The 18,665-nt window shown below is 30.5% G+C and overlaps 2 protein-coding genes across 2 annotated transcripts; one reads left to right on the top strand and one right to left on the bottom strand.

Annotated features, from left to right (window-relative positions):
- Positions 1 to 1,683: 1,683 nt before the first annotated feature.
- On the top strand, positions 1,684 to 4,643 carry LOC132046527 (probable methyltransferase TCM_000336). Its single transcript, XM_059437178.1, has 4 exons — positions 1,684 to 1,832; positions 1,974 to 2,393; positions 3,531 to 3,803; positions 4,049 to 4,643. Exons 1-4 carry the CDS (start codon positions 1,758 to 1,760, stop codon positions 4,379 to 4,381), a joined length of 1,101 nt encoding a protein of 366 aa, XP_059293161.1. The 5' UTR covers positions 1,684 to 1,757; the 3' UTR covers positions 4,382 to 4,643.
- A 13,016-nt stretch (positions 4,644 to 17,659) lies between these two features.
- Positions 17,660 to 18,364, bottom strand: LOC132047831 (uncharacterized). Its single transcript, XM_059438811.1, has one exon. It carries the CDS (start codon positions 18,362 to 18,364, stop codon positions 17,660 to 17,662), a length of 705 nt encoding a protein of 234 aa, XP_059294794.1.
- Between the last annotated feature and the right edge of the window lie 301 nt (positions 18,365 to 18,665).

Consider the following 18,665-nt stretch of genomic DNA (forward strand, 5'->3'; position numbering starts at 1 on the left):
GCCCCCTTCGTATGCTAGATTATATTGTAAATGTCGTACAAGAAATCTAATATCAAGAACACAAGAATTGAATTAAGAAAATTGAATGAAATTCTGTTTGTATTAAGGAGAGTAATATTAACAAAAAAAAAAAAAAAAAAAAAGGTACTGGTGATAATTAGGTAACTCATAAGGGGTGAGCATTTCATGATCACTTTTATCTGCCTCTTTTACTATTCTCTTTCTCTTGTTTTCTTTCTTCCCCATGAGTAAGTGAAGTGACCAAAAAGCGAAAGTACCGATTCACGAAACTTACTAACTTGCAATACGAGCCAAAGGAGTGGTGGAACTTAAAGAGGGGAAAAAGGTGTGTCAAAGTGGTTGACAGGTCGATTCTGCTCTTTAGTTGGTTACTTCACGCAAAGAGAAAAAAGAAGAAGCTTGAACAAAACCGTCATGTCCTGAATAGTTTTTCTTTTATTTTTTTTCACTTGATATCCAATATTGCATTGAGGCTCCGATTAGTTTAAATTCATATCACACCAGTTAAGGAAAAACACTCCCTACCATGATTTTCTTCATATCTAGGGCTCAAAACCAGAAACATTTTGTTATAGGTAGAGGTATTTTATCCATAGCACCACAACCTGAGTGGTTGTCCGGAATGTTATGTTCTCCCAACATGCTTGTAATAATAGGTCCCAACCAAAAAACGTATCCAACTCTACTACCACTAGATTCATTTGGCAAGCGTCCATGATGTAAGCCGTCCTCCTGATTTCAAGCTTGTGCACATATAAAAAGTGAAGTGCGAGGAAAAAGCCTTTTGTCCTCATTAGTCATTGATACGTACGTGGAATTGGAACTGTTTTATATGTTTTGGCTATGCTGTATAGTTATAAAATATCCTAGCTTGTTGGATTTCTTACCCTTTTGACAAGTGTTACGGACATAATGTAACACAAGAAATGTTATCTAACAATACAACACAAAATAGTCTAAAGGGAAAAATGCTCTTCAAATTTAAAGGTTTCATTGAACTTTATCCGAATTCTTTAGGTTTTACCTTATCAATGCATCAAATATCACAAAAATCTCGGTAATTTGAATATATTTAGTTTAATTGATCAAAAGTAATTGAAAAGCGTCAAGCATTAAAAAAATCAGGGGCGGTCCTATGTGGTTTCAAGTGGGTTCATATGAACCCACTTCGTTGAAAAATAACACTGTATATACATGTATATTTAATCTGTTTTTTAAAAATATATATATACAAAGCGTTATTTATATATTTCTTATATATCGAACCCACTGCAGAAGAAAAATCTCAGATCGCACATCGAAAACATTAGAAGTATTGTCAATCTGAGTCGTTGATGTGAACGAAATTAATAATACGTAATTTAAAAGTACATTTACACGAAAAAATCAACGGTGAACATGGAATGTTTGGATTAATTAATTTTGTTCGAGAATTTTCGGAGAGGAGTAATTGACACTTGCTCGAAAATTACATTGTATGGTTTTGATCAAGTTTTTTTGAAATCCAAAAAGTAAATTACATTTGGACTTCTTTATAATGAAAATTTTGATTCCGCCGCGCAAACACGCACTTAGTGATCTTAAGTTCTACTCAAAATATATTTTATGAGATTGACGTAAAAAAACTAAAAATAAGCTTAAAACTACAGTACTACACCCCCACCCTCGTCCTTTCCTCCTTTAAAAGGGGATGGCAAACACAATTGAGTGCAAAGCGTGAAGAAACTCTCATCACCATGGATGTTGAGAAAGTCTTCCACATGACTGGAGGAGTTGGAGAAACTAGCTATTCCAGAAATTCTTCTCTTCAGGTCTCTCTTTCTTTTATTCATCCCATTAATTTGCCCTCACATACTAATTAAATCGAAAATCTAAAATTCTACTGATTTGATATATAGTATACAATTTCTGGTATTGTCTATTCTAACTCTTTTCATATTTATTTGAAGCAGAAGAAGGCATCTGATAAGGTTAAGCATATAACTCTGGAGAGCGTGGAAGAAGTTTATGTCGCAACAAAGCCCAAAAGTATAGGCATAGCTGACTTGGGTTGTTCCTCAGGACCTAATACCTTGTCAAACATTAAAGATATTCTGGATAAAATCGAAACTGCCAGCAGGAACACAATTCAGAAATCGGCACCAGAGTTCCGAGTTTTTCTGAATGACCTTCCAACGAACGACTTCAACGCTATATTTCAGGCCTTGCCAGAATTTCATGAATGGTTAAAGCAGAAAAGAAATGATCAAGAAAATGGAGGCACTTCAAATATATATGTAGCTGCTTATCCTGGCTCATTTTATGGAAGACTTTTTCCAGATCATTGCTTGCACTTTATCTATTCCTCTTATAGTTTGCATTGGCTTTCCAGGGTTAGTCTCTTCGATTCAATTTAAGAGTCCATATATACTCCATTAGGTTATTACTTCAGAGTTTAAGTTTTGTGCACCATCAGTATATAAAAAACTTTACACCATCAGGTAATCTCAAAGGTTTTTTACCACAGTAACTCTCTTAAATAGTATTTCAAATACATTAAAAGGTAAGTAGAATCCTATTTATACTCTTAACTAAAATAATTTCTGAGTTTACTCGTAATCAGAACTATTTTCTTATCCAAATTTATTTATTACTTCTGACGTTTTCATGCTTATTCTCAACATCATCATCAAAATCATGAATGAAGGTTTTGGCTCTTTTGCTCATGAAATTTAACTAGGTTCCAAAATCCTCTTGGTTACCCTTTTGGTTTTGAACAGGTCCTTTTCGTTTCTTAGCTGCTGTATCTAATTCATAAAGCCTTACAAATAGCAATTATGCAAATCGAATCTATTAGAGAACTTGAAAAAACAAAAATCAACTTAAATCACACTGTTAAGCCATGTAATTATTTTGTATCTTTGCTGGAAACTGGATATATTATAGAGCACATCAAAATTTAGGGTGGACAATACACACGGCGAACAAAAATCCAAAAACAGAAAACATAAATAGGTGATTAATTCACTGTGATTTGAGAGAGGAAGACGGACATTTTGTAGGGTTGAGGAGAGGGGAAAAAGAAGCCTTATTAAGAAGGGAAAAAATAACTCTTGTAAAAAGTTAGTAACCTGCTATAGTAGGTCAATATTACCTGATGATGTAAAAAAATTGTAATTATTGTCCGTATGTTAGAGCATGATAATTACATGTTAGAGAAATTAAAGAAAAAGACAAAAATACTTTTACAGAAATTGTTTGTATATTATCTGGAGAGATAGGAGAGGTTTCTTCGGGAAACGACAAAGCCATTGTACACCGCAAATTGATACTTCAGGGAGTCCTTATATTTGTAGAGTTTAAGAAAAGGGACGGAATACAATGCCTTGGTTACGGTCTACGAATACAGTAACTTTGGTCCAAACTCTGAAATGAATTTACCTTAGATAATTATATTGTAATTGACCCGATTATATAAATTTTCTTGTACTTGTGCTCATAATTAATTTTTGAACTTTCCTTGGTCTTAGGTGCCACCAGGACTGTACGATGAACAGGGCAATTCCTTGAACAAAAACAGCATATACATATCAGAACATAGTCCTCCTGAGGTTTCCGAAGCTTACTTTGACCAGTTTCAGGAGGACTTCTCATTGTTCCTCAATTCGCGGTCGGATGAGCTGGTTAGTGGAGGAAAGATGGTGCTGATTTTACTGGGAAGGGAAGGTTCTACTCATGTTGATAGAGGAAATGCCTTCTTTTGGAAGATCCTCTATCAAGCATTATCAAATTTAATTAGCAAGGTATTCATCCTTCACTAGTAAAATTAGATATTTAGTCTAATTTCATCTCGTTTATATGAGCAAGAGCCGGAAGTCCCAATAAAAATGCACATAATTGGCAATCAATAAGACTTAGTATATCTTATACAGTACTTTATGCGCCACTCACTTTATTGTTCTGAAGAGTAAAATTTAAGCGTGTAATACATTAGGATTACACACGGCCGCTTTCTGAATATTCTAATTATTTGTCATTATTTTTAAAGGGAGAAGTGGAAAAGGAAAAGCTTGATTCTTACGAGGTACATTTTTATGCACCATGCAAGGAAGAAATAGAAGAAGTAGCAAGGGAAAACGAGTGTTTTGAAGTGGAGCGGCTTGAAATGTTTGAAATAGAGAAAACAATTGGAAAAGGCATGAGCTATGGTACAATGGTGGCTATGACAGTTAGGTCAATCCAAGAATCAATGGTGGCTCACCATTTTGGAGACGCAATTGTTGAGGACTTGTTTAAAGAATACGGTAGATTAGTGGATGAAGAAATGGCGAAAGAGGAAATTAGGCCTATAACTTTCCTTCTCGTTCTTCGAAAACAATAACAGAATTGGTGAATACTATATATTGTCAGTCTGTCACGGCAATTAGGTATCACTTTAAATAGTTATGGTAAACATATATGTCTTTGTTCAAATAGATTATTTAACCTACCATTGATTTCTGTATTGCAGTGGGATAGAATTATGAATACTATATATATAAAGGTCGAGAATGTGGAGGAAGTAATATATTTTGGGAGCCTTTGACATTACTCATTAATTCTTGACAGAATATTAATGAACAATTATCTTCTAATGGATTCAATTTAGGACTTTTACACTCTTGAATATATGCATTATATAGAGTTGAGTTTGTTGCTTACATAATTTCGATTGACCATCTCCAAGTAATTATTAGTAAGTCTTATGATTGTATTGTTCGACAAAAAAAATACAATAGACACGTTATTCTACATTAAATCTACATTCAATGGCTTTTATAACTCCCAAGAGTTAAGGTTTTACTTACTCTTTAGTGATCAGTGTTACTTCCTATGAGAATGAAAAAATCAACGGAACATATCAAGGAATTAAGGAAGAGCATGACTTGGAAGATCCGTAGTGTGAAGAAGGGGAGTGCTACTAAGGCTGAAAAGAAGAAATTAGTTATCTAAGACCAACATATATCTTGAAGTGACAATGGTATTTTGCTTGGGTATGACATTAGTACTTTGGTTCGATATTTAAGAACTTCGGTATTCGATTTATGAATTGTGTATATCAAATACCGTACCAAAATTATTTCGGTACATTTCAATATTTCTTATTCGATTTATTACAATTTTGGCTTGAAGTTTAAACCTGATCAACTGAAGTGTATGTTTGCGTTGATTCAGATTGCTGATATTTGTACCTAGCAGAGCTTGAAACAAAAAAAGAAAATAAGATTAATTACAAAGTTGTTCTTGAAACCAAGCACCATTGGACAACAAGAAATAGAAAATACTGTTGGTTCTCATAATACAACTTATGGAGCTAAGTTTCAGGAATTTATGTCAACATTTTGTTCCGTTCTCTTTCGGTAAAAATGCACTCCTATGTGATGCTTTATCTTCGATTTATTTTCTATATATTTCACATGTAATTTTTTCCTTATACTTTTGAGTTTTAATTTGTTTCCCCTGAATGTCCTGCATTATATATACATATTTAATTTAATTTTTATTTCTTTTGTATTAACTGAATTTCTTAAAAAGAAACTTCGACCCGCGCAAAGCGCAGGCAAATTAACTAGTTGATAGACAAGATACTGTTGTGGCCTTTGGAAGTAAGTTAATTTGATCAATGTAATTAACTAATTATGGTGATCTCCTTACATGAAAATTATTAGAAGCACATACACCTGATGAGGAACTGCATCATTCCTCTCATTTCTGAAATCTTACTCCCTCCATCTTAATTTGTTTATCTTAGTTTAAGTTGACACTAAATTTATGAAAATAAAGAAGACTTATAAATCTTATGGCGTTAAATTAAAGATATTTATAATGTGCCCAAATGCCAATTTTTACGGTCTTAGGCATGCCATGTGAGATGTTAAAAATAAAAAGTTGTCAAATTAGGAAAATGACATTCTTTTTTAGACAGACTAAAAAGAAAAATAAGAAAAATAAATTGTAACAAAGGAAGTAATTCATAATCACATAAAAGATTGACCAGCTAGAGTCATATATCCCACCTAAGTTATGCCCCGCGCTCTTAAAGAACTTATGTCCTGCTAAGCATAAATTCGATTTCGGAGGACAAAAATTAAAGACCAGCCAATTTCTTCCTTTCATCTAACCGAAGTTCTTAAAAATAGCCTGTTGGGCTCTTCTTGTCTTACTCTTGTATTTTCTGCAGCCCAATTGTCCAGATATGCGAAAGCCCAAATCCGTGGCCCAAGTAACTTTATGGAGTGTGTGTTTATTTACTAGTACTAGTACAATATAGAGATGAATAAAGCTATATTATGTTGCGGGCTGTTGTTAGACTTTGAACAACTTTAAGTTAAGAAAGTATGTGGTTTCTGGTAGTGAATCTAACCAGCATCAAATTGTCATTTGATTATCGTCGAACCTAAACAGCGAATTAGTCACTGACTTCATGACTAAGCTACAGCCATATATGCTGCTAAGGCATTGTTCTTGTGCTCTTTCTTTTTGTATTTTGTGATATTCTCCTTAATTGGTAATTAAGACTAACCAGAGGTTACATATCTACAGTCACTCATAGGTGTGGCCATAAAATCCAAAAAATGGAACAAAAGCGAATTCGGTTTCAGTTTTCAATTTATTCGATCGGTTTACTCTTATGTATTTCTATAATTTCGATCATTCCGTTATATTTTCATTTTTAATGTAACGTAATAACCGAAGTTCTTAAAAATAGCCTATTGGGCTCCTCTTGTTTTACACTTGTTTTCTGCAGCTCAATTGTCCACATATGCTAAAGCCCAAATCAGTGGCCCAAGCAACATTAAAACACTGTTTATTTACTTAAAAAATTAGAGATACATGGTAAGAGGATATATTTATAGAACATGACAATATTTTTTAATTTACAAAATATATCAATAGACTTGTTACAAAATCTATACGAATTAGGTAAATTAAAAAGAAGCAAATAAAACACATTAAATAAGGTAAGGAAATCGTTTTACTTATTTTATTCACTTTTCTCTCTCCATTAAAAATTTAGAGATATAGTTCCCTGACTTTTCTCCAACTTTTGCTCCCTTGTTTCATCCACTTTTCTCTCCCCATTCAAAATTAAGAGATATTGTTACCTAATTTTCTCCAACTTTTACTCAAAAAGTCCATTATAATCGGTAATTTTTATGTACAAAGTTCATACACCAAAAAACATATATGTATAATTTTCATATGCATTATGTATAACTATATAGATTCTTATAATTTTTATATAGCAAATATGTATAAAAATTGTATGTGTATTTTGATTATTATAAAGTACATATAAATTGTATAAAATCTAATCAAAGTATGTATAAATTTTGAGAAAAATATATATAATAAACTTGTAATTGATACAAACCAGATTCCATACAAAGTTCATACATCAGAAAATAAATATATATTAATTTTTGTATGCAATATGTATAAATGTATAAATTCGTTATAAGAAATATGTATGAAAGTGTTATATATATTGTGATTATGATAAAGTACATATAAATTGTATAAAATCTGATCAAAGTATATATAGATTATGAGAAAGTATATATGTATAATAAGTTTTTTGATTGATACAAACCAAATTCCATCTACATTTCATACACATATCAGTTTTCAACATTTTTAAGACTAATTGATACCAAATTTGTTCGCATTTCATACATATTGTGCCGCATATATCTAAAAAATGACATATAGCAGACTCCATACACATATTAGTTTTCAACATTTTTTAATACTACAGTTTATATAATTTATACGGATTTTCAAAACACAAAATGATCATATATATCTCAAAACGATACAAATCAATTTTTATATACAATTAATACATAAGTTAGTATCAAAAATACTTTGTCATATTGGTTTGAAAATTTATACTAGGACAGAAGATGGATTTTAGGTATGAAAATGGTGTCTATCATAAGAGAGAGATAGAGAAATATTTTTAAAAAAGAAGAAGAAATTGAATGGTAACTATCCTAGAATTAAGTCCACATTTAAAATCAGATTTTCTTCCTTAAAAAAAGCCTAAAATCGTGGGTATCCCATTAAGCCCAAATCTGGTATATTTTGTAATTTTGTCGATATGGTTTGTAAATAAGAAAAAATATCCTTATGTTTTATAATTTAGAGTCTTAAATAGATATTATTAGGTCATTTTCCCAATGAATAAAGCTATATTATGTTGTGGATTATTGGACTTTGAATAAGTTATGTAGTATGTGGTTCCTGGTTGTGAATCTAAAATGCATCAAATTGTCATTTGATTATTGTCGAATCTAAACAGCGAATTAGTCACTCACTTCATGACTAATTCGGTGGTCCTTTAATTTGTTGATAAAATCCTATGACTTAAAGAGGTTAATGATTTTAACTTATGGTTCTTTCAGCATTCTTTTAGTTAGTTATTTCTAACTCATTGATAAAATAATTAAAAAATTTCCTAATTTTGACACGAATTAAATTCAGATTTCACAATAAAATTCAACTTTGTTAATACATGCTTGACAAAACTAGTGATTGGACAAAGTATTACTTCCATGTATAAAGATCACTTTATGTTCATCTGTGGTGTTAGTAGAAAAAAGTCCAAAAGAACAAGCTAATTTTTGAAAAATATTAAATCTGAAGCCTAGTCTTTAGTAGGGAAAAAAGTTCAACACGACACGCCTAAATCAACCAAATCGAACCGAAGTCCTGAAAATCCAAAAATTGTATAGATTTCGGTTCGATTTTCTGTCCGCCTAATAAAAATCAAATAATTGAACTGAACTTCGTGAAAATTGAACGACGCCCACCCCAAACCGTCAGTCGGAGCTTAAGAGCTTGTTTGGATGGGTTTATAACTTATGCTATGGTTTATAAACCAAAAGCAATAAGTTAGAATTTTTTTTGTTAGTTTAAGTTAAAAATAAGTGCTTGAAAGCACTTTTTTATCTTGCTCAAACACCACAAAAGTGTTTAAAAGCTATTTTGGCTTCAAAGCACCTAAAATAAGCCAATCCAAACGGTTACTAATAGGATAAAAAGAAAATTTAGACAATTGGTTACTTATGTTTAAACATTAATTTGTAGCAATGATAATTATCTAACATGTTAATTGCTAACACACTAGTATTATAATTTAGCATGTCAGTGTGCATAACTTAAATCTTTCATCATGTGCCCGTTTCGCACATGGTCTCCAAATGAAGATTTGCAGGTCATATCAAGTTCCCTTCGTATGTCATTCTTCTGCTTTCATGTTTCACTGCAATTGGCATATGACTGCTATAATGATTTTATGCACTTGTGCTTTCCCTACTTCTCAGAGGAACCTTATTAAATTGGTACGTCCGTTTATCACATGCTGGCCTTTTATGCGGAATATATGTACCGAAGCTATGCACCTAAGTTGAATGTTCTTCATCTTCATTTACACTAACACTGTGCTAGTCTATTTTGTGAGTAGTGATAAGAGATTTTAGAATATGGTTCAGTTCTTTTTTTTTTCCTTTTCTTTTTTATGTTTTATAATACCACATTTAGGCATTGAACGTTAAAAAGAAAATGGGAATATATGGCTGGAACATTGGTGATCTGCGTTTTATATATGTACTAATTTTTTTCACGCCACGTAGATGCAGTGAATTTCGTTTAGTCTAGATCTACGACTTTCAATTTATACATTGGAATAAAAGCATAATAAACTAGATTATTCACGGTATGCTGGCCCTAATCTCCAGCTAGGGGCTCAATCTTCGAAAGGTTTGCTAGATAGGATACAATACGATAGCAGAATGCGCTATATTGTGTAAGATTCTGGCGGTCCAATTTCACTTATAAGAAATAGGAAACACACATACACACACACGCACAGAAAAGAAAAAGATATAGGCATGCCTTACTTCTTCTTTTTTTGTTTTGAATTGGTATAGCCGTATGGGCATACCTTTCTATTTCTAGAATGATTTAATTATATGAGCCATCTAACCAAAACCAGAATCTAGTTAGCTAGCTCGGATCAATTCAAAAGGGGAAATCCCCAAAAGGTGGGTTAAAAGAGATTGTTCTATACGATAGAGAAGGTAGAAAAGGGAAAAGTAATGATCTTTTAAAGGTTTGGCCAAATGGTGCTAATAGGAGTCTGAGCTTTTAACTACAGTATGGATTATTAGTTAATCAAAAAGCATAAATATGTAGAAAGTTCGACGCTATAACACTGTTTAACAGCTATAGAATTTTTTTCCCCCCAACAAACTATAGAATATGCATGTTTGAATTGATTGCAATGCAAATCAGAATATTAATTCATGCAAATTTTCAATATTTCTCCAGTAATTCTGTTAGCATCTGGTTCTTCATGAAAAAAATTGATGTAATCTTTGTGTAATTATCTTAATTTGACGGTATATTAAGATTCACCATGGAATACCCGAGCATATGCATCTCCTGAAAATTCTAGAAAGATATCAAAGATCGTCAGAATTTGTCCAATATTCACACACACACACACAATAAGAGAGGATCCTAACTAACAATTAATTAATGGCAGGAAGTTACTGCTTTATTTATGAAACAAAAGCTTAAAATAGAACAGGGGAGCGGGAGGGGAGCAAAGAGACAAATCTAAAACGAATTCTATTAGTTCAACTAAATTCATATGTTCATTTCAACTTGATTCTATATGTAATATAAATCTAGGCAATAGAAAAGTGATGTGACACCTCTCTTTTATCAAGGATTCTATTTATTTATTTCTCATTTTTTTGACAATTTCTCCTATTTTTTATTGTACAAAAAATAAATATGGTAATTACTACTTATCTATTCATTCCTATCTTTAATGCAAATATTTAAATGTCTAAAAATTTACTACTTCACTTATTCCTATTCTTTAATGTAAAAAAAATTACTACTCCAACCTTTCATTCCCTCCATGAAAAAAGAAAATCTATATCTACGTATAATATAAAGCTAGACATAAAAGATATGAGGCGGTACCTCTCACAGGCCAAGAATCTCATTTATCATTTTTCTCCTTTTTTTGGGTTTTTCTATCATTTTTTACAATTATTTTTGTTCAAAAAATCATCTAATGAACGTGTGCTTACAAAGTTTAAATGACATTATGATGGGCCATTAAATTGTATAAATGCCTTTTTCAGTTGCATAAGCTACTTTTCCATTGTAGAATGGAGTCTTTCCATCTTCATATCTTATACGTTTGTGATAATTAACGTTTGTGATAATTAATGGGTTAATGCACCTAATACTCTTTCGATTGTACGAGTATTACTTCATAATTTAGACATTGTATAGCTTACTATAAATATTAGAGCACATTTTCTCATTACATACTAACCTTACTTTTCCTCTTTTCATCCTAAAATCTCTACGTAGAAAGTTTTCTCTTCTTATTTTGTCTGCTCTTTTCCCGTTATTGGTTTTCTTGCCATACTATACCATTTTGTTTTTAGTACATATATCTTCAATTCGTTTATAACATATATTATAGTTAGTTTTTCATATGCTAATTGATTGATTTCGTTTTTGAAAATCCAAAATTTATGTACTTTTTTTTATGTGAATTATAATAGGTGTAGGTTGAGCCGGAGGGTAAATCACGCGAGACAGTGAAAATTTACAAAAAGGAAATAAGAATCTCTCGAGGTGATTTCTTTCCCGAGGCACATTGTGGTAGAATTTTTCCTATTTCCTTATTGTGTTTGATCTTAAAAAACGAAAATGGTTGTAGGTTTAGCCAGAGATAAATCACACAAGACATTGAAAATACCAATCTTTCGAGGTAATTTTTTCTAAGGCATATTGTGGTAGAATTTCTTTTATTTTCTTACTGTGTTTGATTTTATAATGACCATAAATTTCTGATACGTGGCGACACCATCAAACGGAAAGGAATTAACTCCTAAAGAGCTCAAAAAGAAAAATTATATGTATTTTTTTGGTAGTCAATAGATATATTGTTGTTCTTTTAATTTGTTGCAGGCTTGTAATTACAGTGCAAATTTAAATATAACACTTTGCCTTTTGTTAGGCGTAAAATCCTTATTTTGAATTATAGGAGTAGTTGTACCAAAGTTACATTAGATTTTAGTTATTTTTTTCATTGCTTTTATACAATTAAAATGAGTGAAAGAATTGAGAAAGTATAATTATGTCTACGTGCTCTCAAACAAAACACTGGTATTGCTTCAACTTTTCACATCCCTTATTATAACCCTAAATTCCTTCAATGATACTAATCCGCATCATTTTATTTTTACATCTACCATATGTATACATAGTAAACTAAAATTGTGATATTTCTTTTTCATTTATATTTACAATTTTTTTATTATAAAATTTACTCTTGCATTTGTTTTTCCTTCTTTATGGATTTTAGTCGTTCGAATCGATATACATATCTTGATCAACTTAGAAAATGTTTCTGTAATTTCTTGAGTGAATATTTTTTGTTTCACAAGTTGTTGTTGTTGTTGTTGTTGTTGTTCTTATTATTATTATTATTATTATTATTATTATTATTATTATTATTATTATTATTATTATTATTATTATTATTATTATTATTATTATTATTATTATTATTATTATTATTATTATTATTATTATTATTATTATTATTATTATTATTATTATTATTATTATTATTATTATTATTATTATTATTATTATTATTATTATTATTATTATTATTATTATTATTATTATTATTATTATTATTATTATTATTATTATTATTATTATTATTATTATTATTATTATTATTATTATTATTATTATTATTATTATTATTATTATTATTATTATTATTATTATTATTATTATTATTATTATTATTATTATTATTATTATTATTATTATTATTATTATTATTATTATTATTATTATTATTATTATTATTATTATTATTATTATTATTATTATTATTATTATTATTATTATTATTATTATTATATATTAGATTATTATTTAAGTGGTAATACTACTGTCAACAAATAATCTAAATGTATTGGGACCAAAGTGAAAAAATGAGATTGTAGATCTGAAATGCCGATTTCTAATCTTGGTTTAAGACTAATTTAATATCTAGATGCCGATTTCTAATCTTGGTTTAAGACTAATTTAATATCTATGTATGTAAATGCTACTAATATTTTCATATCATCTACTGATATAAATACCTATATAATACTTACAAATTACAAGTATATCATGTGATTCAGAAGATATTGTACTTACATATATTGAAAGCAAATATTTCTACGATATACAAGAGTTACTGCAACACTTTCAGAATTTTAATTCAAAATTTTTATTTGTAGATATGCCTACATTTTATTGGAAAATACGTATAGCAAAGTATGAGTTCAGTCGATAAAACATTTTTTATGTGGGAACTGATTTTTAATTTTTTTATTATAATTTGGCTATGTGAATTTTTTTAATATAAAATGGTTTTGACACTTTTTCTTTAGGCCATCGCTATTATTTTGTCGAAGCAACTTTTTTTATTTTCTTAGGTTATGTTTTGATTTGAATTTTTAGTTTAGTTTTTGATGTATTTCAGTGTATAGTGTATACAATATGAGCCAAATACAAGGAGAAAAAGCTAGGAAAAATATGAAAGAAAAATAATGTGGTTGGTTCGGTTGGGACACAGAACTTGCATACACCCAATAACCACTCCAGCCATGGCCACTTGATGTATTTTGGTATTATGAATGGTAATTTACAAAATCAATCTAGCTACTAAATATAAATAAACTAAAAGGTAATTATTATCAATAATTACCTCTTAGAAGTAGCTATGTCAAGTAATTATTCTTTTTATAAACCAGTGCTTAGATTATCTTCTTAGAGAAATTTAAAGATACTTTTGTAAAAAAGTCTTTTGAATATTTAAGATTCGAGTATTAGAATAACACTATTTCATAAAATAAGAAAAAGATTTTATGACCGCGAGAAGCGCGGCCAAATTCACTAGTTAGATATACATATGGGAACAATATTAAGATGCATACATATACATATGTATAAAGGCTTCACAAATGTGTTGTTTGACACTAATTCAACCGTTGCTAGACTGATCATGATACAAGAGGTGTCTGCACCCTGATGATACAATAGTCAAGAAAATTATTGCATTGCTAAGGGATAAAGAAATTCGATTTTTTGTCATGTGTGTGTATTGTAGGATCAAAGTCATTCTAAATTTGATGACTTTAAATTATGAATTCGTCTAGACGGGGCAATAGCTAGTGGGAATGTCTCTTTGCACCCTTCTGGGCATTATCAATATACTTGATATTTTCCGTCAAAGCACATAGATATAATATACTTTCTTCTTTCCCTCCAAAGCACGTTGATTTAAAATGTTGAACCAAAGAGAGAATTTGGGCAAACTTCAAAGAAAAAGAACTTCAATGTATTTGGCGCACGACCACGGAAACAGTATCATTGCATTGCCCATTTGCAATAACAAAAATTAAAGTATGACTCTTTCTGTTAACCAACGAGATATCCATCTTATAACTACTACAAAAGAAATCCACACATGCAATTTTTGGTGGAATTGTAATGATGGTGTCTCCCAAAACAATTAGGAAAAGAGGCAATGAATTATTTAAGAAAAGACACAGAAAGGTTGGGCAGAAGAAATCCAAATCCAAATGCGTCAGTAAGACGGAAACTAAAGATTCTTTAATTTAATCACTCATTAGAAAAAGTATAAAAGTGACTTTTTTCGAACAAAGATTACGGAGATAATTAAAGTGAAAAAGGTTATATCAACGCGTGGAACACTATTACCAGTTTTCTTATTTAAAATAAAAATAAAAATACTGTCTTGTCCCTTTTCTCCCACTAGAATACTCCAAAAGCTTTTTCTTTTACCTTTTTATAAAATGTTGAAGTTCTCATTTCTAAAAAGTTCAAAGCACAGCCACCTTCAAGTGGGGGTGCTTGCGGGGTGAAAATTTGGTGTAAGTAGCAGAATTTGATTACCTTAATGACTGCAGAAACAAATGATTTGTGAAACCTTGGCAATGATGAGTTTTATGTGGCAAAAATTACTCTTCTCGTTCCTTATCATATTCATTAAAAATAGTTAGTCCATTTCAGAATAATTGTTATTTTCAAAAAATAATAGAAATTTTATTCTTTTTACTTTTTATTTTACTTTTACTTGAATAAATGTGGAAAACAAGAAGTTCTTAAATATTGGGGCATGAGAAATTAATTAATATCTCGAAAGCAAGAAGTATTAAATTAAAATATAAAGCTAAATAAAGATAAATTAAACAAAATATGTTTTATTAATATTTTTTAAAGGTCATGCAAAACAAAAACGTGACAAGTAAAATAAAAATGTAATATTATTTCATTTAACACTTCCTCTGGTCAGTATTATATGATATTTTTAGTTTTTCTATTTGATCCATAATAATTGATTTTTCACATAATTAAGAAGGCATTTTTTTTAAAAAAAAATTACTCTTCTTTAGATAAGTGAATTTTAAGACAACCAACAAATCATATTGAATAGGCACTACTAATTTTGGAAGAATTATTTTTTCAGAAGTGAGTAATTTTTTTAAGGGGCGTGATAACTAAAAATACCCTGTAATATGGACCCAAGGGGTTGCTACAAAATTTCAAATGTTGGGGCGAATGGATATCAATGATGGCAGTGAAAAGGGTCTCCTAATAATATGCAAAAACCTAATGATGGTTAAGTACCTTACCTAGTGTTTGAGCTTTTTGTTTCATCTGTTCCATAATTAGTCTTTTCAAAGTTTCCAAATGAACCCATGCACATTATTTCTTGTCAAAGTCTTTTCATTAATTCCTGATTTCTAGTAAATAGTACAGTAGTATTACTCTCCTTTTCCTATATTACTTGATCATATTATTAAAAATATATATCTCAAATTATTAATTTATTTACAAAATTAAAATAAAATTAATTAAATCTTTTTCATCTTATCCTTAGTATTAAATATTTTTGAAAATAGTCAATATTAACTAAAATATATTTATTGAAGAGAAATGTTTATTTATGATTTCTTAAGGGGCGTATAAAAGAAGAAATGACTGAGTAATATGATACGGAGGGAGTAGTAATTATTCAGATCAGATGGAAGAGAGAGTGAGAGACCAACTTGTGCTCTCCAAATATTTTGGCATGCCCAGCTTTTCACGTGATGAGCATTCACTTCTTGGCTTGTCCGCCATTTTCTGATGTCATCCAAATTGGAAAGGGAATTTACGATAGATCACCTTCTAACGATCCCCATGTTCAGTGAATGCTTACGATAACTTGCTCAGCTTAAACAAGTTGAAGTCCTGTAACATGGAGTAAATAAAATAACTTACCCTTCCTACTATCCTATATACTAGCTAGTATCAAAATATCAAATAATTGTGAAAGAGGAAATGTTCAAGTCATTAAGTATTTACTTAGGCAAAATTTAGTAACTTTTCTGTTACAATTTTGTATTCAGTGAACAGATGTAATACTTGGCAAAAGTGAAGCCACTTTCTTATTGCAAAATATAATATAGTGACGTTCCGGAAATTTTTTTTGAGTAGTTTTGATGCTATTATTCAATAACTAAGAGTGACTTTTACGAAATTACCCCTACATATAGGACAATCATAATTTTATCACTTCACTGCGGGCTTCTATTAGTCGTTATTTACATTACATCGCACAACCATTATTTTGTTAATAAAATGTTTTTTTCATTCTTTTTTGAGTTATCGCCAAGGCACATTAGGCTTGCTGGGAGATATGAATATTGGAATATTGCAACCCCTAATTAAATGCCAGAAGAAAAAAAATGAAGCATAGTCTACTTCTTGTGGTGCGAAGGAAGTTTAAAAATAAGGGTGTTAGGACTCATGATACTATTATTTCAAGAATTCAAGTTAATACCTGTTCCACAGAGGCTTTCTAGCAACTATTATTTGTGTCTGCTTAATTAACTTTTGAACGTTTTTATTTATCTGTATGAAAAGGGACATTTTCATTCATCTTCTACAGAAAAATCTGCAGCTTCACTGCACACGCATGCAGAATTTATTTTTTCTAGATCAGGTATGTTTATTAATATCTTGCTGATATCGAACATAAGACTACCGTTTGTTTATTATAGGTTTACAATAGTTTCACGAGCAACTTCAATTTATTTCTTCTTGAGGAATAATACCTGAAAAGAAGAAATTTTAAAATAGGATAAGAGAATAACATAGTGGGGAATTTGAGAATACATTCCCTCCCTTTTTCCATCTTGATTAATTAATCTTAATACAAAGATAGAAAACTAAAGCACACTCACTTCTAACTTTCTGAGCCTAACCACCATAGCTCACTCTGATAAAACAGCGAGCACAACGCATATATATATCTGAATCTTCTTATCCGCTGCAAATATCAACGGCTCAGATCATCTCAATTAACGCCCCCTATTTCCACATCAGATTTACGTACGACCCCTATTATTCATTACACTTTGTACATTAACCCTAACTTTATGTTCTCTAATAATTATTTTAATTTTTAATAGACAATACACAGTAGTAACACTTAATTAGCTTAGCTATGAAGAACAATAGCCAACTTCTCTTCCTGATGAAATTTAATTTGCCGAGCAATGAAATCCTCAATGGCTTTCTGAAACTCTTCATTGCTTAATTCATCAACTGGATAATTAACCTTTTTCGATGAATCACCGGAATTATCATTTTTCCGGCACTTCTCCGTCTCCGATCCGTGTATTTCCTTGTTATTATTACTTCCTCTTTCAAACTTCTCCGATTTTGTTCTCCTTGGAATTTGTGAACAAAAAGCCTTCTCAGTTGCCGTCTCTGTTTTCTTATCATTATTCACTTCAAGTATAGTTTGTTTGTCTTGGTAGTCAGTCTCTTCTACCGGTGCCGGAGAACATTTTCCGGCGGTTAAATTACCGGAGTTATCTTCTTCCTTTCCGACGAATGAGTCGTAGAGTTCGGTTGAGGATTCACCGGAAAGTCTGTCAGATTTGAAGAAGAGAGTGAGGACGATGACGTTACTAATAAGGAAAATGAAGAGAGGGCTAAGTATTACGGTAACAAGTTGCCGGAAATACTCGCCGGACATTTTGACGGCAAAAGGCAAACGAGTTGAACTCCATAAAAGCACAAAAGCTCCAACGCAAAACTCAACGATGCGAAAAAGCTTAGTAACGCTTTTGAAACTGTGGAATATTAGAATCACTTTGTTTTCCATTTTCTGATCACTACTGAAATCGAAAGTATCCATTTGAAGAGCAGTGAAAATAAGGTCCGTTAAGGATAGAAAAGTTGAAAATGATTAATATGAGTAGTGACGCTTTGGCTTATTATTTTAGTAAGAGAAGAGAAAAGGACTGAAGAATTTGGATTTATTGCAGCAATTGAACCGTTTCAAATGAATAGGTTCTGCCGTATTTATAGAGTAATATTGAAGCGTCTAAGAATAAACAATACGATTTTGCAAAAGCTATTTATGTTTTAATCAGACGCGAATGATTGGAAAACAAAATTATTTGTTGTGTTTGGTCTATAAATAATTGACAAAAGAC

Source organism: Lycium ferocissimum, chromosome 2, assembly GCF_029784015.1.
Source record: "Lycium ferocissimum isolate CSIRO_LF1 chromosome 2, AGI_CSIRO_Lferr_CH_V1, whole genome shotgun sequence".
In the NCBI taxonomy this organism is placed as follows: Eukaryota; Viridiplantae; Streptophyta; class Magnoliopsida; order Solanales; family Solanaceae; genus Lycium; species Lycium ferocissimum.

What these genes read in the sequence shown, in the direction of transcription:
- LOC132046527 (XM_059437178.1), top strand. Translation starts at nt 1,758, where the DNA reads ATGGATGTTGAGAAAGTCTTCCACATGACTGGAGGAGTTGGAGAAACT. An exon ending in GTTTGCATTGGCTTTCCAGG is followed by an intron (nt 2,394 to 3,530) that starts GTTAGTCTCTTC and finishes CCTTGGTCTTAG; the next exon opens with GTGCCACCAGGACTGTACGA. An exon ending in TATCAAATTTAATTAGCAAG is followed by an intron (nt 3,804 to 4,048) that starts GTATTCATCCTT and finishes TTATTTTTAAAG; the next exon opens with GGAGAAGTGGAAAAGGAAAA.
- LOC132047831 (XM_059438811.1), bottom strand. Translation starts at nt 18,364, where the DNA reads ATGGATACTTTCGATTTCAGTAGTGATCAGAAAATGGAAAACAAAGTG.